The sequence below is a fragment of the Dysidea avara genome, chromosome 10 (genome assembly GCF_963678975.1).
Source record: "Dysidea avara chromosome 10, odDysAvar1.4, whole genome shotgun sequence".
NCBI lineage: Eukaryota > Metazoa > Porifera > Demospongiae > Dictyoceratida > Dysideidae > Dysidea > Dysidea avara.
The window spans coordinates 23,139,331-23,154,974 of NC_089281.1; the positions used below are offsets into that span (position 1 = coordinate 23,139,331).

At 39.5% G+C, this 15,644-nt stretch overlaps 5 protein-coding genes across 12 annotated transcripts in view; 2 read left to right on the plus strand and 3 right to left on the minus strand.

Moving 5' to 3' along the window:
* Window positions 1-3,761, minus strand: part of LOC136237038 (uncharacterized) — a 46,009-nt gene extending 42,248 nt beyond the window's left edge. For all 3 annotated transcript variants that reach the window (XM_066027291.1, XM_066027289.1, XM_066027292.1), the window contains exon 1: window positions 3,678-3,761. In XM_066027291.1, the coding sequence (XP_065883363.1) occupies window positions 3,678-3,699 (22 nt within the window). In that variant the 5' untranslated portion in view covers window positions 3,700-3,761. The remainder of the gene's footprint in view (window positions 1-3,677) is intronic.
* Window positions 3,762-4,115: 354 nt separating this feature from the next.
* Window positions 4,116-8,009, minus strand: LOC136237040 (hexokinase-2-like). Of its 5 annotated transcripts, none has more exons than XM_066027296.1 (16): window positions 7,969-8,009; window positions 7,443-7,574; window positions 6,873-6,966; window positions 6,730-6,818; window positions 6,612-6,679; window positions 6,476-6,561; window positions 6,320-6,408; window positions 6,164-6,265; window positions 6,050-6,108; window positions 5,850-5,937; window positions 5,231-5,719; window positions 4,897-5,183; window positions 4,669-4,845; window positions 4,465-4,621; window positions 4,277-4,373; window positions 4,116-4,225 (listed from the first exon to the last, which is right to left on the minus strand). In XM_066027296.1, the coding sequence occupies exons 2-16, from the start codon at window positions 7,554-7,556 to the stop codon at window positions 4,143-4,145; spliced, it is 2,079 nt and encodes a 692-aa protein (XP_065883368.1). In that variant the 5' UTR covers window positions 7,557-7,574; window positions 7,969-8,009; the 3' UTR covers window positions 4,116-4,142. The 5 variants fall into 5 exon arrangements, with proteins under 5 accessions (XP_065883368.1, XP_065883367.1, XP_065883369.1 ...); XM_066027295.1 differs by having other exon boundaries at window positions 7,935-7,991; XM_066027297.1 differs by lacking the exon at window positions 7,443-7,574 and having other exon boundaries at window positions 7,935-8,009.
* On the plus strand, window positions 7,935-8,744 carry LOC136237043 (uncharacterized). The gene is made up of 2 exons (XM_066027303.1): window positions 7,935-8,393; window positions 8,446-8,744. Exons 1-2 carry the CDS (start codon window positions 8,040-8,042, stop codon window positions 8,638-8,640), a joined length of 549 nt encoding a protein of 182 aa, XP_065883375.1. The 5' UTR covers window positions 7,935-8,039; the 3' UTR covers window positions 8,641-8,744.
* LOC136237041 (GTP-binding protein 4-like) lies at window positions 8,633-10,703 on the minus strand. The gene has a single exon (XM_066027301.1). It carries the CDS (start codon window positions 10,591-10,593, stop codon window positions 8,719-8,721), a length of 1,875 nt encoding a protein of 624 aa, XP_065883373.1. The 5' UTR covers window positions 10,594-10,703; the 3' UTR covers window positions 8,633-8,718.
* LOC136237039 (putative pre-mRNA-splicing factor ATP-dependent RNA helicase PRP1) lies at window positions 10,646-15,373 on the plus strand. 2 transcript variants are annotated; one of them, XM_066027294.1, is made up of 14 exons: window positions 10,646-10,795; window positions 11,039-11,328; window positions 11,459-11,643; window positions 11,699-11,831; window positions 12,013-12,108; window positions 12,204-12,353; window positions 12,402-12,656; window positions 12,861-13,119; window positions 13,199-13,390; window positions 13,626-13,748; window positions 13,803-13,993; window positions 14,265-14,315; window positions 14,795-14,913; window positions 15,165-15,373. In XM_066027294.1, exons 2-14 carry the CDS (start codon window positions 11,065-11,067, stop codon window positions 15,271-15,273), a joined length of 2,127 nt encoding a protein of 708 aa, XP_065883366.1. In that variant the 5' UTR covers window positions 10,646-10,795; window positions 11,039-11,064; the 3' UTR covers window positions 15,274-15,373. The 2 variants fall into 2 exon arrangements, with proteins under 2 accessions (XP_065883366.1, XP_065883365.1); XM_066027293.1 differs by having other exon boundaries at window positions 11,091-11,328.
* The last annotated feature ends 271 nt before the right edge of the window (window positions 15,374-15,644 follow it).

A 15,644-nucleotide genomic window follows, 5' to 3' on the forward strand; every position in this document is an offset into this window, starting at 1 on the left:
ACCATTTTAACACTTGAAGTGTACCACATACCAAGGAAAACCTCTTTTCTGTAGTGAAGGTGACCATAACCATACCTTTATAACATTGACTATAGGCCTCAATTTAATCTTGGTGAGCAGATGCCACTTGGTATGAATCCTAGCAAACACCATTTCCATCTGACATCATGGCATGACTGCTCTATTAGAGTATTTGACTGTTGCAAGGTAGCATTTTTAAAATACTGCTTTACTTTATTGCCACACTAGATAGAAATTATCATATAAAATGATGATATCACCACTTAATATAGAACAACAATAAGCTGTCAATTACAGCCATTGCAGCTGCAACAAAATTGACACATTGGAACATTAGCACATCAGAATATCACAGCAGGTAATTGTGAAGCCCTTCAAGGTTGATATCATGTGGCAAACACTGTCCCCCCCCCCCCCCAAGAATTATGCACAATGTTGCACGCTATAAAGTGATTCCTCACAACACAACACTACTCATTTTCAAACTATGCTGGATGAATGCCTTGAACACTAAGGTGGTAGAATTCTGAACAGTCCTAGATGATGCTATACCTTTCTACAGGACATATTTTTGTTGTGGACCACCAGAAAATGTCTCTTCTATCTCCTTATTTATACCAACATACGTAGCTTGCTATACTGCTCTTCAGAAGAATACTGCGACTGCGACTGCTCTATTAGAGTATCTCAATTCATTGATGCTATTGAGCTAGGCTCTCAATGCTATAGATAATTTTATGGGGCTAAGCCCTTCCATAATCTTTTTGACAGGGGATACAGCCCCCCTTCCCCACTGCCCCTGGCACTAGGGGAACAAAGTTCCTAAGCATATAGCGTTTTTAAACTTTCGTAAAAGTACTCTGTTATCTAGATCAAGTCCTTTGGTGTTTGTTCGTCATAGATTCCACCAAGTAACTAATAACGTATTTAGTCACACTGCTAGTAACTAGGAATAACTGTCCAAAATATAACATAGCTACTTAACCGCTAGTAATCATACTTTTAATAGAGATTTCCAACCTATCGATTTTTTCACATATATATTTGCTAATTAAGTTACACCCCTTCAGCAAGTGTTTCACGAGCTGCTGTTTTAGTATGTAGTAGCCAATGCTTTGTACTTCGTAATGCACTTTACCGAATTAAATTTCATCCAGTAGTTATTGAAATTCGCGAAATCAAAGTTTGAGAAATAAAATTCCCCAATGGGAGCCCATACAAAAATTCTGTACGACATAATGTATGGGAAAGCACAGGATTTTATGGCACTAGTTATAGTAAAATGTTATTGAGTTTTCTGCGAGTTTTAGGGATGAAAGAGTTCTAGGTAAAGTAGGTACACTGATTCTGAATTTGGCATTGGTTATTTAATGAAAAGATGTTATGTGGTGGTTAACGACAAAAATTTGTCTTGTAAAAGGGTATAGCACCATCTAGGACACTTCAGAATTCTGCGTTACAACCATCCTGGCGTTCAAGACATCCATCCACGTCAATACAAATACAGTTTGAAAGTGAGTAGTTTGTTGTGTTGTGAGGAATTGCTTTATAGCATGCAAGGTAATGCATAACTTTTGAAAAAACACTGTTTGGCAAGTGATACCAACCTTGTAAGGCTTTACAACTGTTATTAATGTCTTTTTTGTTGCAGCTGCATGACTGTACTTCTAGTCAGAGACAGTTTATTGTCTCTTTATTATGCAATGATGTCATCATATTATATAATAATTACTATCTTCTGTACTTTTAGCATGGCAAATAAAGTGAAGTAGTAGCTATCAAAAAATTGCTGTGTTATAATAATATTAAAGAATACTGGTCATATATGTTGGAATCTGATTGTCATATTTTGCAAAGTAATTGTTAATTGTGCCCTGCAATGTCAAAGGTCACTCTGTAATACAATATCACTAATTAATCATCTGTAAATATGTTTGGGGTGCCTGTATATAATTTGTATTTACAAAACTTGCACTATTCTTAGCAAATTACTGACTCAAACATCAAATATTACAAATGGTCATTAAATTCTACAAAGGAGTGGTCTCTTTAAAAAGGTTTTACCAAGAGTTCACAATAGAGTAGTGGGGTCCCACTCATATCAGGAAGTTTGGCTCAAAAACGGAAATTTCATGCCAGCTGCAGGTGATTTGCCCAATTATAATCAAAACAATTTAGCAGCTGCAACTATTTTAACTTGTTATATTTCATTGATTATAAGGCTTTACTGTTGCTGTTTTTCACTTTTGTAGGTTTTGAGACGTTTCTGCTTAAAGGAGTCATCAAAGGCCGTCTGTGCTGCGTATAGTGTATTCATGACAGGTGTACTGGATCCAGGCCGGAACATTAGAACAGAAGTTCTTTAATAAAATCATTTTAAAGCTCTGTATTAATTCTAAGAAGTGATTTATAGTTAAAGCCTTGCTGTGCGTTACTAGTCAGACCTTGCCAGACGGAGTCCATGCCAAATCAAAGTAATAATCTCGCTCAGAATCACGCACATACTTAACCTACAACTTTGCCATCATTTTGACAAGTGATAGTTTACGCTATAAGTGGTCACTATGGCTTGTTGGAATCGCTCAAGAATAAGCTAAACGAATCTAGCAGCGAATCCGGGATAATCCAAACGTGTCACGAGATATGAATGAATCTATTAGAATTATCAAAATGCCCATTTGAAATGTATTGCAGATGATGGTGTTCCTTTATTGTGAAAATGATGAACGGAGTTTTTGTGTACTGAGCTTCATTTGGTACCATCCTGTTCGCCAAGAGTTGCTCTTTCTCATGGTACTTGCAAATCTGAAATTCATCTTTTGAGTGAAAAGATATGTGAGTACAAAGTGTCAGTACAATAGAAACTATGCAACTTATAGTGAACAAATCTGTGTAGCTGGACCAAATCTCCGCAAACTTCTTGATATGACTATATTATGAACTCTTGGTTTTACCTAGCTCATGCATTTTACTACATTAAGTGGTTTATGTGGTGACAATTTCCGTGATGTCATTAGGAGATTCATACTCAAATTTATGGCACTTTGGATATTGTGCTTGGTGCCATGTTAATTACAGAAAAGCCCTAAAAATGTCGTACACAAAAATCACCGCTCTGCTGACTTCTTTTGCTTATATCTTTTGGTAGGAGCCACCAATTGAGGTGCGGTTTGCACTAAAATGATTCTAATAGATAGCACAATATATGCCATTCCAAAGAATTTAAGAAATATAAAATTTTTAATTTGGTTGGAAATCTACTTTTAAAACCAGAACACCGAGCAGAACACTCTTTAATTTTTGTATCACACATGCTACAGCCATACTAAGTGTGTACTGCTCTTCAATTCATGAGCTTGAGTAGCTAGCTAACCGGCAGACAAAACAATGGCTGAAATGGCCAGGGGGACAGAATCAAGAAGTCTACATATGTACCGATCCCTTCTTTCCTTGCTAAACCTGAGTACAATAATTATGAAAAACGTCTTACAAACAAGCCTTCGAAAGTAACTAAGTACAGAGGTAAGTTACTTTTAACATAGCTATATCCATGCTTTTAACAAAGCAAGTTAAATCATGTTAAATGTAATAACTACCCTAACTCTGGCAACATATTATCCGCGACCCGTAAAAGGATACACCTGGCCATCACTCACTTGTACAAGCAACCTCAGTCATTGGCCTCGCCACTGGCAGAACACCGTACTTTCCAAGGTACCCACCGCACTGAAACGTCCGGTTAAAAGTATCACGTGCGCAATATACTCAAATCATGGTGTATTGATTAAATTTTATAAAATTACTACTACTACTACCAAGAGTACATAATAATAGAGTAGGGAGGAGAGTGTCTAACTTCACAAACTCACTGCGCTCAGACCTTGCGCAATCAACTATAGCCACCAAAGGTGACAAATGGCTTGCTCTATGAAGGAGGTTGTAGCACTTCTACTGCTCAATTAGGAAATATCAACAGTCTTCTGTTCACTTAAAGGTATTGATTTATTACTAGAAGTTTTATGGATTGAAGTAGGAGGGTTTGAGCGCAGTGTGTTTGTATGGAGTATATTGAGAGTTAGACACTCTCCTCCCTCTTCTATTATTATGTACTCTTGCTACTACTATATAAAAGACAAGATAGCTCCACCATATAACATCCCACGAGACATGACATTATCCTTGTACTTAATTTCCAGTTTAGTATCTATGAAAACAAATAAATTAATTACAGAATTGATAATCGTAATGAGCATACCTGGTAGCAGAGACTGGACAGATGACTGAACTAATTCCAACCACAAATACATCGTTGACGAACCCACCACTCCTACAGTGAAGTCTTGAAGCTTAGCCTACATATAGACCACAATATTTGCTTGTGTAATTACTGTAACATTTAACATGTTAAGTGACTATTTGAAACAAAAGTAATTCTGAATTCACCTCTCTTACAAGCGCAGCAATCCCTACTGCCATTAGTTTGGCTGCCCTGCAGTAGACAGCAGAAGTTGCTTCACCTAATACAACTAAATCTTCTTTGTTCACTTCAACTGACATTTGTTCCAGTAAATGCCCCACAGCTTCACATTTAACAACATACCTAGAACCAGTTGGTCCATTAAAATGGAGTTAATTTTACACACTTACTTATTCCCAGTAAAGCACTCCCTGTTACTAGCAATGCCATTTAATAAGGATATAAAAGTGTCCTTGTCTAAGGTGGGAGGTAGTTTTCCATTGAACAGTTTTCCTTCGGCAATTTTGCTAATACAAACTCGCCACAATATGTCTGATAAGTAGACGTCAGAAACAACCTTCTCAAATCTGTGTAAGATTAATTATTAAACTGTTGCTTTCTCAAGTGAGTAGACTCACAATTTTCTCCCCTTGTTATTGCTGTCAGCATCAACAGCAAAGTCAATATCAGCAAGGTACTCATCCAGGCTCCTGTTCTGTTCTCCAATTGTAGCCCAGTTGGTAACAACAGCTACTTCACTAGGCTGGCTTGTGTTCATACGAGTCAGTTTGTCTGCACTACTTCTGTAGCAAGCGTTACTGGCATAAGACGCAAGGGAAACTACGACATCACAATTATGGTATTTCATTCCATAAACTAGACCGGCCATACATTCAGGAACCACCTTCACTGGCAATGTAAAGCCCTAAGTCACATGCAGTGTAGTAATGAACAAAACAGCACTTAACAAACCTGAACTTCTATTGGAGCCTTCAGCAGCTCAATAATATCAGCATTACTGTCTCCTTCAATTGTCCAGTTGGTAAGACACTTTGAAGTTAGTTTACCATCTTCTGGAGTGAAGCTATGGACTAACACTACAGAGCAGTTACGAGTTATGTTTGCTGCCCCCACTGCAAGCTGATATAGCCGAGCTATCAATGAGTCTAGTGTGGTCACATCTGAAGATAGCAGTGCAATGCCATCTTGAAGCTGTACGTCAAATTTCCCACCACAAGTGGCAACTCGATAACCAAATACACCAGCGTCAGTCCAGTATAGGACAACAGACTCTTTGTCAGAGATATGACTATCAGTAACAGTGGGTAGAGGAGCAATATCAACTTTTATTGGACTAGCATGGGACTCTTTGGATAAGCTCTCAATAAGATCAGTTTGTAGTTTCCCTGTCAAGTTCTCTAAATCATCAGCAGACATCTCAAACTGGTCTAATGGATTGAGCTATATGATAGGAAAGAACACTTACAACACATAGTGAAAGGCTTACTTAAGGAATACAGCACAGGTACAAACCAAATGCCAAGTAAATTTTCTATTTACATGAATGCAGCACAGAATTTATTGCACTTACTGAATACAGAGTAGGATTGCTTTTGATGTAGTCCACAACTGGGTCTGGGACTAGATACTTTATGCTCTGCCCCCTAGCCAGTGACCGCCTGCAGAATGCGAACACCTCAGTACCTACCTACTACAGCCATGAGCAAAAGTCTGACTCTTGCCATAGGTTTTAACAACTACGATGTACAGTAATGCTCAAGTCTTACTCACCTAATCTTTGTGGAGCTCACTGCATTAGCAATCCATTCTGTTACAATTTCAATGTTGTTCTATCCAGTAAAAAAAATGCATTATCCTACAGTATGTTTGTAATGTATGCTTAACCTGGTGTCGTAGTAGGATGGGTGACTTGTAAATGAACCTTTGTGGGTTGTAGCCAATTCTACTGATCACCACAAGACCAAATCGACCAACTATTTCATCAATCTACACACAAGCACTAGTGCTAATGCACTGCAAGACCTGTGTACACTTACATACATCTTCCTCTTTCCATAGGTTAGGTACACTAAACGACTCTAACAAATCTGCTCCACACAGGAAACGAACATTGACATCCTCCCAGCCAGCTAGGAAGAGACATACAGTATTATTGTGATCAAGTAGTCACACAAAGGAAAAATCGTGCACATATACCTTTAGCAGTGACCTCTTCTTGAAAGTGTCGTAAAACTTTCACTGTAGTAGACCACTCTGACTGACGTATCTCCCAATCTGATACACTTCATTAGCCAATAGTAGCAATAAAACTAATAATCAAGCTCATGCATACCTGAGCCAATCAGATGACTGGGTAGCAAGTCGGCACATAGTCAAACGATGTTCTCCAGGTACCAAACCCTGGAACGTTAAAATCTTCCCCACAGTTTTACCATAACAATTTTACTCACCTTTTTACCATATGCGTCATGAGTTGGTGATACAATACCAGCCACTACTGTGAAGTGTCCACTTCTCTGCAGAAAGTCTCTTGACAATTCTGTTAGTGTATTATAATGAGCTACTGCACATTATGAAATATATATATACACACCAAACAACCTCAGGTGAAGGTTGGTGATCGGACTGAAACACCCACACAATGCTAACACAATCCTATTCCTCTGGTGAGACATGACTCTAGCAAACTATCACGGTAAACAACAACATAAAACAGTTTTCTTTTTTTTACGTACAATGTAACATGTGATTATTCAATCACCACACAGCTCCTTCTGGATTGGGAACGTTTTAATTCAAGCCCTTTGATTATGATGGCAGAAAGTGCCTTAGAGTACGTTACTGTAATGCCACGATCCCCAGTTGTACATACATTCATTGGAGCCACTGAAAGTAAAATGTGAACATCTTCACCCAATGGTATGAAACCAGGCACCTTCTAATAAGGAATTTTCAGAGTTTATGAATTGTGTGTAATCATAATCATGTGTGAAGCCAGTTCGGAGAGATGAAACTGATACAGTAAGATCGAAGGAATGCCAAAGATTTGGGAAACACCGCAATGCTATAGATATGATGCTACGGAAAGCATAATACAGTCAATACTGTACTAAAAGCTCATGCTAATAACAAGGTATACTACCTATTACAACAGGGAGCTCACTTGTATAGGTACAACAACAGTTGGGCTTTTCTTTCTGCTATGTTTGGTTATCCTCCCAATGCGGGATTTACTGTGAGGTCCCTTTCCCTTTTTCTGCCGCTTCTTCCCTGCCATATGTTTAGCCTGTTAATTCTATAGGATTAGTTTATGTACAATCATTCAAACACAATGTAGCAATCGATACACATATTACAAAATTTTAAGTAACAAGTGCACTTTTATTAATCTTAGCATAGGGTATACATATACCATACTGAGTGAATGCAGAAGAAATGTCAGCTGTATGGCTCCTAGAATTCTTGGGGAGTCACCACCGGTCTGGGATATTGACTTTGACCATACGCTTGACTATTATGCAGGCAAGCTTTCACGATTTCAGTAGCCATGTTTTAATAGCGGAACACATAAAAACTCGCAAATATTTGAACTTCTGCATGTTCATAGAGTTTTGACCATTCCTTCATCATGGTGTACACATTATAACATTCTTACGTGTCTCGATGAACAAAACAGCACGAGCACGAACCTTCCTAATGTTGCTCACGTGGGACACGCGTTAAAATTGGGAGACGCTATTTTTCTACCCGCGATCGCGAGATGTCACTATTACCCGTACTGCGAGAAGAAGAAGAGCTGGAGGACAGCGATGCTGAGAGTTCCCATCCCAGGCGAGAATCCTTCGCAACTGTCAGAAAAAGAAGACAATCTGTATACTGTCAGCGACAGAGTATCAAGGCAATTGATCTTGGGGCAATTGTAGCAGAACAGAGAAAGATTTCACTTAACCCAAATTACACCGGTAAACAAAGTAACGAAAGAAGAGTATCTTTTGCAGAAAGAGAAAGGCTTTCTAAAGCATGTCACCGTCCTGTGGTTGTACCAATGGTCAAAATCATTGGCAAGGTACCTGGCTATGTTGATGTCGGTCAACTACAAGGACTAAGAAGAGAGGTATTCTACCATCTATGTAACACACTAACCTGTTACTACCTGTTCATTTTAGTTTGCAGGGTTACAGAAAGAATACCATGATGTTGTGAACTCCAACTTGAAGGAGATTCACCGCAGACACTTGGAATTGATGGAAGTTAATAAAATCAAGTCTGAGCGACTTCGTAAACGATTTATAAACACACTGAAAGCATACGGCATCAGTTCCAACATCATTGCTGACGTGCTTGCAGAACTCATTGGTTGAAAAAATCAAGTGTTATTTTTGTACATTTGTACACAATTCAACAACAATTAAAATGCAAGTGTATGTAGGTAGAAATTTTTATCTTCTTGATGTCTTTCCAGATTTTCTTTTACCAGCAAACAAATGCTTTGGCATCTTGGTAGGGATCTTTCTGTCAGCTTCTCCTTTACGGCTGTATCTTGCAATTGGTCTTTGGGCGATCTTCATTTTCTTTCGAGCTTTGGCAACTTGAGATTCATCTCTTAATCCACTCTTGTCTCGAGGTCTTGACATTGATTGTGAACCATGTTGAGAAACTTGTGATCTAGTTCTTTTCCTGTCTTTTGGTAAAACAGCAACGTCCATATCCATAGCTTCGGCATCTTGAGCAGCAGTAGACTTAGTTCTTTCTTGCGATTTTCTACGCTCAAGTGATCGAGCTGTAGTACGTGCAACTCCTGGCCTATTTCCAGATTTTCTGCCGCGTGATTCAATACGTAACAACTGCTTTTTTGCTCGTATCTTTTTAGCAGTAGAACGCATGGCAAGGATTTCTGGATCTTCCTCATCAGAGTCATATGTACCAGTTGCTTCAAGGAGCTGCTCCTCTTTCTCAAGCTCATCAAGTTTCTGCAAAATGTCCGGGTCAATAAAATCTGCTATATTGTGCCCATCAAGTATTTCTGGAATTCTGTCATGCTTCTCTTCCGGATTCTCCAACAAGTATTTCTTCCTCATATCCAAAACGTAGTCATCACCTTCTTCCAACTCAAGATCTCTTTCCGTTTTCTTTTTCACAGCTGTAGGATCATTAGCAATTCTTTTGGTTCTAGCCCCTTCAGGAATGTGTGGTGGTCGTTTGGACTCATCTGTTTCACTGGGTACAGCCAAGTGGATACGACTGATCAGGTCAGTGGCATTTTTACCTTTCAACTTAGCCTCTACTCGTTGTACAAGTAATGCGTCACAAGTGGTTGTCTTCACTACAGAAACACCTTCTTCTGTAATAGTGCTCATAGGAAGAATGGTGATCCCTTGTGCCTCAAACTGAGTCAATTCATCTTTAATTGACTGGTCTAGTTCCTCTGGTCTGATGATGTCTATCTTGTTGAGAATAATGAAGGTAGGCTTGTTGGAAAATAATGGCTTGATGCTGTCAAAAAGTGACAGCTGGTCTTCTAAAGAGTGGCCACATTGCTGTGACACATCCATGATAAAAAGAACAGCAGCTCTCAGGTGAGCTAGAGCAGTGATTGCCTGCATCTCAATGGTGTTTCTATTCTCCAACGCATGGTCTAAAATCCCAGGAGTGTCAACAACCTGCCAGCGCATGTAACGATAGTCCATGTGTCCAACAAACAATGACTTTGTGGTGAAAGCATAAGGCTGTACTTCTACGTCAGCTCTTGTTACTTTATTCATGAAACTAGACTTACCAACATTAGGAAAGCCACACACCAGAAGTGTACGAGTGTTGGGATCAATTGATGGCAACCGAGACAAGTGCTGCCTGACTTGCTCCAGGTACTGAAGACTTTGGTTTTGTCGTTTCATTATTGTACACATTCTCCCCAATGCTGCACGTTTCAACTGCTTACACCGATAAAGCGAGTCGGCAAACTTCATCAGACGGACGTAGTCCTTTGATACATTATCAATCAGATTCTTGGCTGTATTTATCTGTCCCAGAGCAAGCTTGTAGTGATCCCTATCATACAACACGTTCATGAGGTCGGCATAAAACGGGTGGACGTCGTCAAGCTTGGGAAACTCTGTCACTATCATTGACAAACGATCGTGAAAGTTCTGCTGAGTAAACTTTATCTTGCGCGTGTAGAATGACCTGATCCGCGATATCTTGTACTGTTTATGGATCACTGTGGGTGTTTTCCTCTGTGTCTTCGAAAGAGTGATATCTATCAAGTCCTTTCCACTTGGAACGACAGTAATCTTTTTAAAGTTATAGTGAGCCATTTCTTGCACTAAATTCAAACAACCTGTACTCTTAATACTAACACAACCTTTCTTCGGACGTCCCCCAGACCCTTCGCCACGTGGTGTAATATTCTGATCACGTGAGTTAGTTACTGGAGGCGGATTGCGGGGCAACAGTAGCAGAAATGTCTGAAAGAAAAAGAAAATTAGACATAGAAGGACCCGAGAGAAAGAGACAAAGGTTAGTATCTAAAACGTGAGTGTTCCGTTGTCTGTAGTGCACAATGATGGTAGGCGTTAATTAGAACAAACAGTTTAAACCTAATTCTGCTTGTGTCTGTAAAAACACGAGCATGAATTAGGTTCAAGAGACATTGTGACGGTAGTTTCTTTAACTGGTAAAGTAACTAAACTGAGGATTTAGGATAGTTTCATCAAAATTAACTCACATTGTCTCTTGAGTATCATGCAGTGTATTTTATAGAACCACAGACTTTGTTACTAACTGAAATGCTTCCAACCACAAACACGTCAAGCCGTTTTAGTCAGGAAGACCACCACAAGTCCACCACGCCAGAAGACCTACTGAGGACCGATCCCAAAGCACAGATCAACAAGTACACTGGGCGGCCATTTTCAGCCAAGTTTTGGCAGATTTTGGAGAAAAGGAAAAAGCTACCAGTATGGGAATACTACAAGCAGTTCATTGATATGGTGAGGAAGAACCAAAGTGTAGTTCTTGTTGGAGAGACTGGCAGTGGAAAGACTACACAAGTAAGTATTTTTTGTACCCACCTGAATGTTTGCCTGTACTGAACATGTGTTTTGTCTTTTGTACGTGTCAATTTCAAATGGTGAACTTGCCACCTTGTCTGCAGTGCCCTTTAACTTTGTGTTCACACAGATTCCTCAATGGCTGACAGAACTTGGTGGAGGTATTAAGCGTAGTGTAGCCTGTACTCAGCCAAGGAGAGTGGCTGCAATGAGTGTAGCACAGAGGGTCGCTGATGAGATGGATGTCCCATTAGGACAAGAGGTCGGCTATACCATTCGATTTGAAGATTGCAGTGGTCCCCGCACTATCCTGAAGTAAGCATCATTGTTAACTGTTTATTATGTTACTCATTGTACTGTCCACTAATAGATACATGACAGATGGTATGTTGCTAAGGGAAGCCATGAATGATCCACTATTAGAACGTTATGGCATCATCATCCTTGATGAGGCTCATGAGAGAACACTAGCAACAGACATACTCATGGGTCTTCTAAAGGAGGTTAGTTTTCTGTATTGGTCTTTCAGGAGGTATAATATTATACAGCCTGCTGCACACGTGCACATACACACTGTATATTCAAGCACACTGTGCTAGCAGCTAACTTTATGACTAAAAGCATAACACTGGTGTATTGGCTGTGTATATGTCCATATAGAAGTAACCTTATGTGTTTATATAGATTTCCAGGAATCGTGATGATCTGAAGATAGTTATTATGAGTGCCACACTTGATGCTGGTAAATTTCAGAACTACTTTGACAATGCACCACTATTGGTGAGTCAGCATGAGACTGGGCGTGTGTGTGTGTGCGTGTGCACACATTTTTAGGCTGTTAGCATCATCCACATTTCATTTTGCTATACCTACAGAGTGTACCAGGGAGGACTCATCCAGTTGAGATATTCTTCACTCCTGAACCAGAGAGGGACTATCTGGAGGCCGCCATCAGGACAGTGATACAGATCCACTTGTGTGAAGAAGTGGAGGGTGACGTTTTACTGTTTCTAACTGGCCAAGAGGTTGGTTTGATAGCAGTATGCATTATATTGAATTGTCTATAATTTTAGGAAATCGAAGAAGCCTGCAAGAGGATTGAAAAAGAGGTGGACAATCTTGGTCCAGATGTTGGAGCTCTGAAGTGTATCCCTCTCTATTCTACTCTCCCTCCCAACTTACAACAGAGAATTTTTGAGCCAGCTCCTCCCAAGAGACCTAACGGAGCTGTTGGCAGGAAGGTAGTGATATCAACAAACATTGCTGAGACCTCGCTGACTATTGATGGAGTGGTGTTTGTGATCGACCCTGGATTTGCTAAGCAAAAGGTACTTTGTAACCGGTGTTCCACCTTACAGTCATTGTATGCCCAGTTATAAATTATTCTTGCATGACCAAGGTGATTAAGGTGACTGCTATATGCAAGTTTTACTGTGCAGATGTGTAGCCATTGTAATGTAACATAGGACTGGCCAAACTCACGTAGTATTTGCTGTACTGTTGTCTTAATCACCATTTCCATCACACTACAGGTGTACAACCCTCGTATTCGAGTTGAGTCACTGCTGGTATCAGCCATATCCAAAGCTAGTGCCCAACAGCGAGCAGGACGTGCAGGCAGAACGAAGCCAGGGAAGAGTTTCCGTCTCTACACCGAGAAGGCTTATCAACAAGAGATGCAGGAGAACACTTACCCTGAGATCTTGCGTTCCAACCTTGGCACAGTTGTGCTCCACCTGAAAAAACTTGGCATAGATGATTTGGTACATTTTGACTTTATGGATCCTCCAGGTGTGTGCCATTTTATTTTGTATACATATTTGTGAATGCATGCTCTTACATTATTTATTGTATTATTGTCTCTGTGTAGCTCCTGAGACACTCATGCGTGCACTGGAGTTGCTCAATTACCTTGGGGCTCTAGACGGTGATGGAGAACTAACAGAGCTTGGGTCATTGATGGCAGAGTTTCCTCTTGATCCACAACTCTCCAAAATGTTGATAGCATCTACTGACTTCAATTGTTCCAATGAAGTCCTCTCAATTACTTCATTACTATCAGGTAAGCAGTTCAGTGAACATTAATATGGCCACTTGTAGAATGAATGTCTGCAATAATGAGGTAGCTGTCTTATTAGTGAGGTCGTGAAATACTAGCTAGGTTTGGGGACCTACTTGACATGGCCACCAATGAGGTGGGCTTATAAGAGATGACTGAGGTTTCACTGTGTAGGATTTTTTTTTTGCCAGAATGCATATCGTGTAGTACTAGCTTATAGTGACTGTTGTATTGCTAGTTCCTCAGATATTTATGCGTCCTAATGAAGCTAAGAAACAAGCTGATGATGCTAAGATGAGGTTTGCCCATATCGATGGTGACCATTTATCCTTGCTTAATGTCTACCATGCCTACAAGCAAAGTGAGTAGAACTTATATCACAACCAAAGGAGTTATATTTATTGAACCTGTTTAGACAAGGAAGAGCAGAAGTGGTGCTTTGATAATTTTGTCAGCTATCGTTCTCTCAAATCAGCTGATAACGTTAGAGATCAGTTATCTCGGACAATGGACCGCTTTAATTTGAGGAAGGTCAGCACTGATTTCAGCAGTAAAGATTACTACCTGAACATCCGCAAGGCACTCACTGCAGGTTTCTTCATGCAGGTACAGCACTTCTTTACAACTGCAGTTTCTGGTGTTTAGGCCTATGCAAAGTAGTGACTTTAGTGCAGTGCCCATTCAATTATTCTAACATAGCATACTTATGCTGTGAACTATCTCTGTGTTATTTGGGGGGGGGGAAAGGAATAAATCTTTTGTCCTTTTCCAATTAGTTCTCTTTATGATTTAGTTAAACCACAGCTGTAATATATTTGATATGTATGTGCTAATAAAAGTGTTTGAATCCTGGTGTTTACACTGTATTTTTCTTCAGGTGGCACATTTAGAAAGGACTGGACATTATTTAACTGTAAAAGACAACCAGGTAACTGTAGTATCTATGTTAAACAGTCAATGATGTTTGCTTTGTATCTGATCGACAAGCATGCAGTCTCTACTTAGTGCACATTTAATTTTACATTTTAAAAGGCTACTAAATTACCAAATTTGTTGAGTACAGTAGACCCTCAGTTGTCCTACCATCAAAAATTGAAAATGATGTTCTATTAGAGTACAGTGTTTGTGTGTATGTTCAGCATTAGAGTCAGTATGGGCTTCAATTATCCGAACAATTTAATCTGAACTATTGCCTGAGATTGTCAGGGGTCCAGATAACCAAGGTCCCTCTGTAGTACATCATATAGCGTAACCTCAGTTTTGGGACCAAACATTTTTGGGAACTCTTGGGACAAAAATCTTTGGCCAAGAGTTCCCAAAGTTCCTGTTCTGAGTTGAGACTTCACTGTAGTGTATCAGTGATACTGTATTACATGACTCGGTTTATCCAGTGTGGCACTTTAACAGGTTGTACAACTACATCCCTCTACCTGTCTGGATCACAAGCCAGAATGGGTATTATATCATGAGTTTGTACTGACCACCAAGAACTACATCAGAACGTGCAGTGATATCAAGGCCGACTGGTACGTGCTTATGTTCTTATTGTTTGGTGACTGTATTGTGAAGAGGAACAAGCATGACTCTATCCACTTAATGTTCATGTCAAACTGTTTGTAATTTGAAGCAGTGTGTACACTGTGTCCTATATACCTTCTTTGGACATTGTGTTGTGGACTTTATATATTTCTTACAGTTACCTACTGAATGTGCATACACTAATGGTGTATGCTACGTACATCAGAGGTATTGTTTTATTTTTGTTGCTATTTTGCAGGCTCCTCAAGATAGCACCCAATTACTATGACATGTCCAATTTCCCTCAGTGTGAAGGAAAGAGACAACTTGAGAGGATACTAGCTAAAATCAACCTTCATCTTTCTTGAGTCAAATACCATCAACAAACAACTTCAATCATGCATTGACAACGTATTGCAGTAACACGTTGATGTTATTTATCCTAACAAAATGATTATTTTATGGTAACTAAGTGCATGCGTATCCGGCTGACTGACCTACACAACATGTACAGACTGATATTTGGTTGGGTGTACAATTTATTGACTGTACATGCAAACAAACTACAAATGTTAATTCAGTGTTGTACAAAGGGAAACTTTGAAGTTTGAAATTTGGCAAGCAACCAGAGTTGCCTATTCTCACCTTCAACATGGTTAACTTGCATGAAGCTAGCTACAGTATATACGATTTTTTGAACATTAGCTTGTTACTTGATTTCATCATAGATAATGTATGC

Bases quoted from the DNA above. Each gene is read 5' to 3' on its own strand.
- LOC136237040 (XM_066027296.1), bottom strand. From the start codon at position 7,556: ATGGCAGGGAAGAAGCGGCAGAAAAAGGGAAAGGGACCTCACAGTAAA. The intron at 4,846-4,896 runs GTGAGTCTACTC...AATCTTACACAG, and splicing joins AATAACAAGGGGAGAAAATT to ATTTGAGAAGGTTGTTTCTG. The intron at 4,374-4,464 runs GTGAATTCAGAA...GTCTATATGTAG, and splicing joins TTGCTGCGCTTGTAAGAGAG to GCTAAGCTTCAAGACTTCAC.
- LOC136237043 (XM_066027303.1), top strand. From the start codon at position 8,040: ATGTCACTATTACCCGTACTGCGAGAAGAAGAAGAGCTGGAGGACAGC. The intron at 8,394-8,445 runs GTATTCTACCAT...TGTTCATTTTAG, and splicing joins TACAAGGACTAAGAAGAGAG to TTTGCAGGGTTACAGAAAGA.
- LOC136237041 (XM_066027301.1), bottom strand. From the start codon at position 10,593: ATGGCTCACTATAACTTTAAAAAGATTACTGTCGTTCCAAGTGGAAAG.
- LOC136237039 (XM_066027293.1), top strand. From the start codon at position 10,740: ATGTCTGAAAGAAAAAGAAAATTAGACATAGAAGGACCCGAGAGAAAG. The intron at 12,109-12,203 runs GTGAGTCAGCAT...CTATACCTACAG, and splicing joins TTGACAATGCACCACTATTG to AGTGTACCAGGGAGGACTCA. The intron at 13,391-13,625 runs GTAAGCAGTTCA...TTGTATTGCTAG, and splicing joins AATTACTTCATTACTATCAG to TTCCTCAGATATTTATGCGT.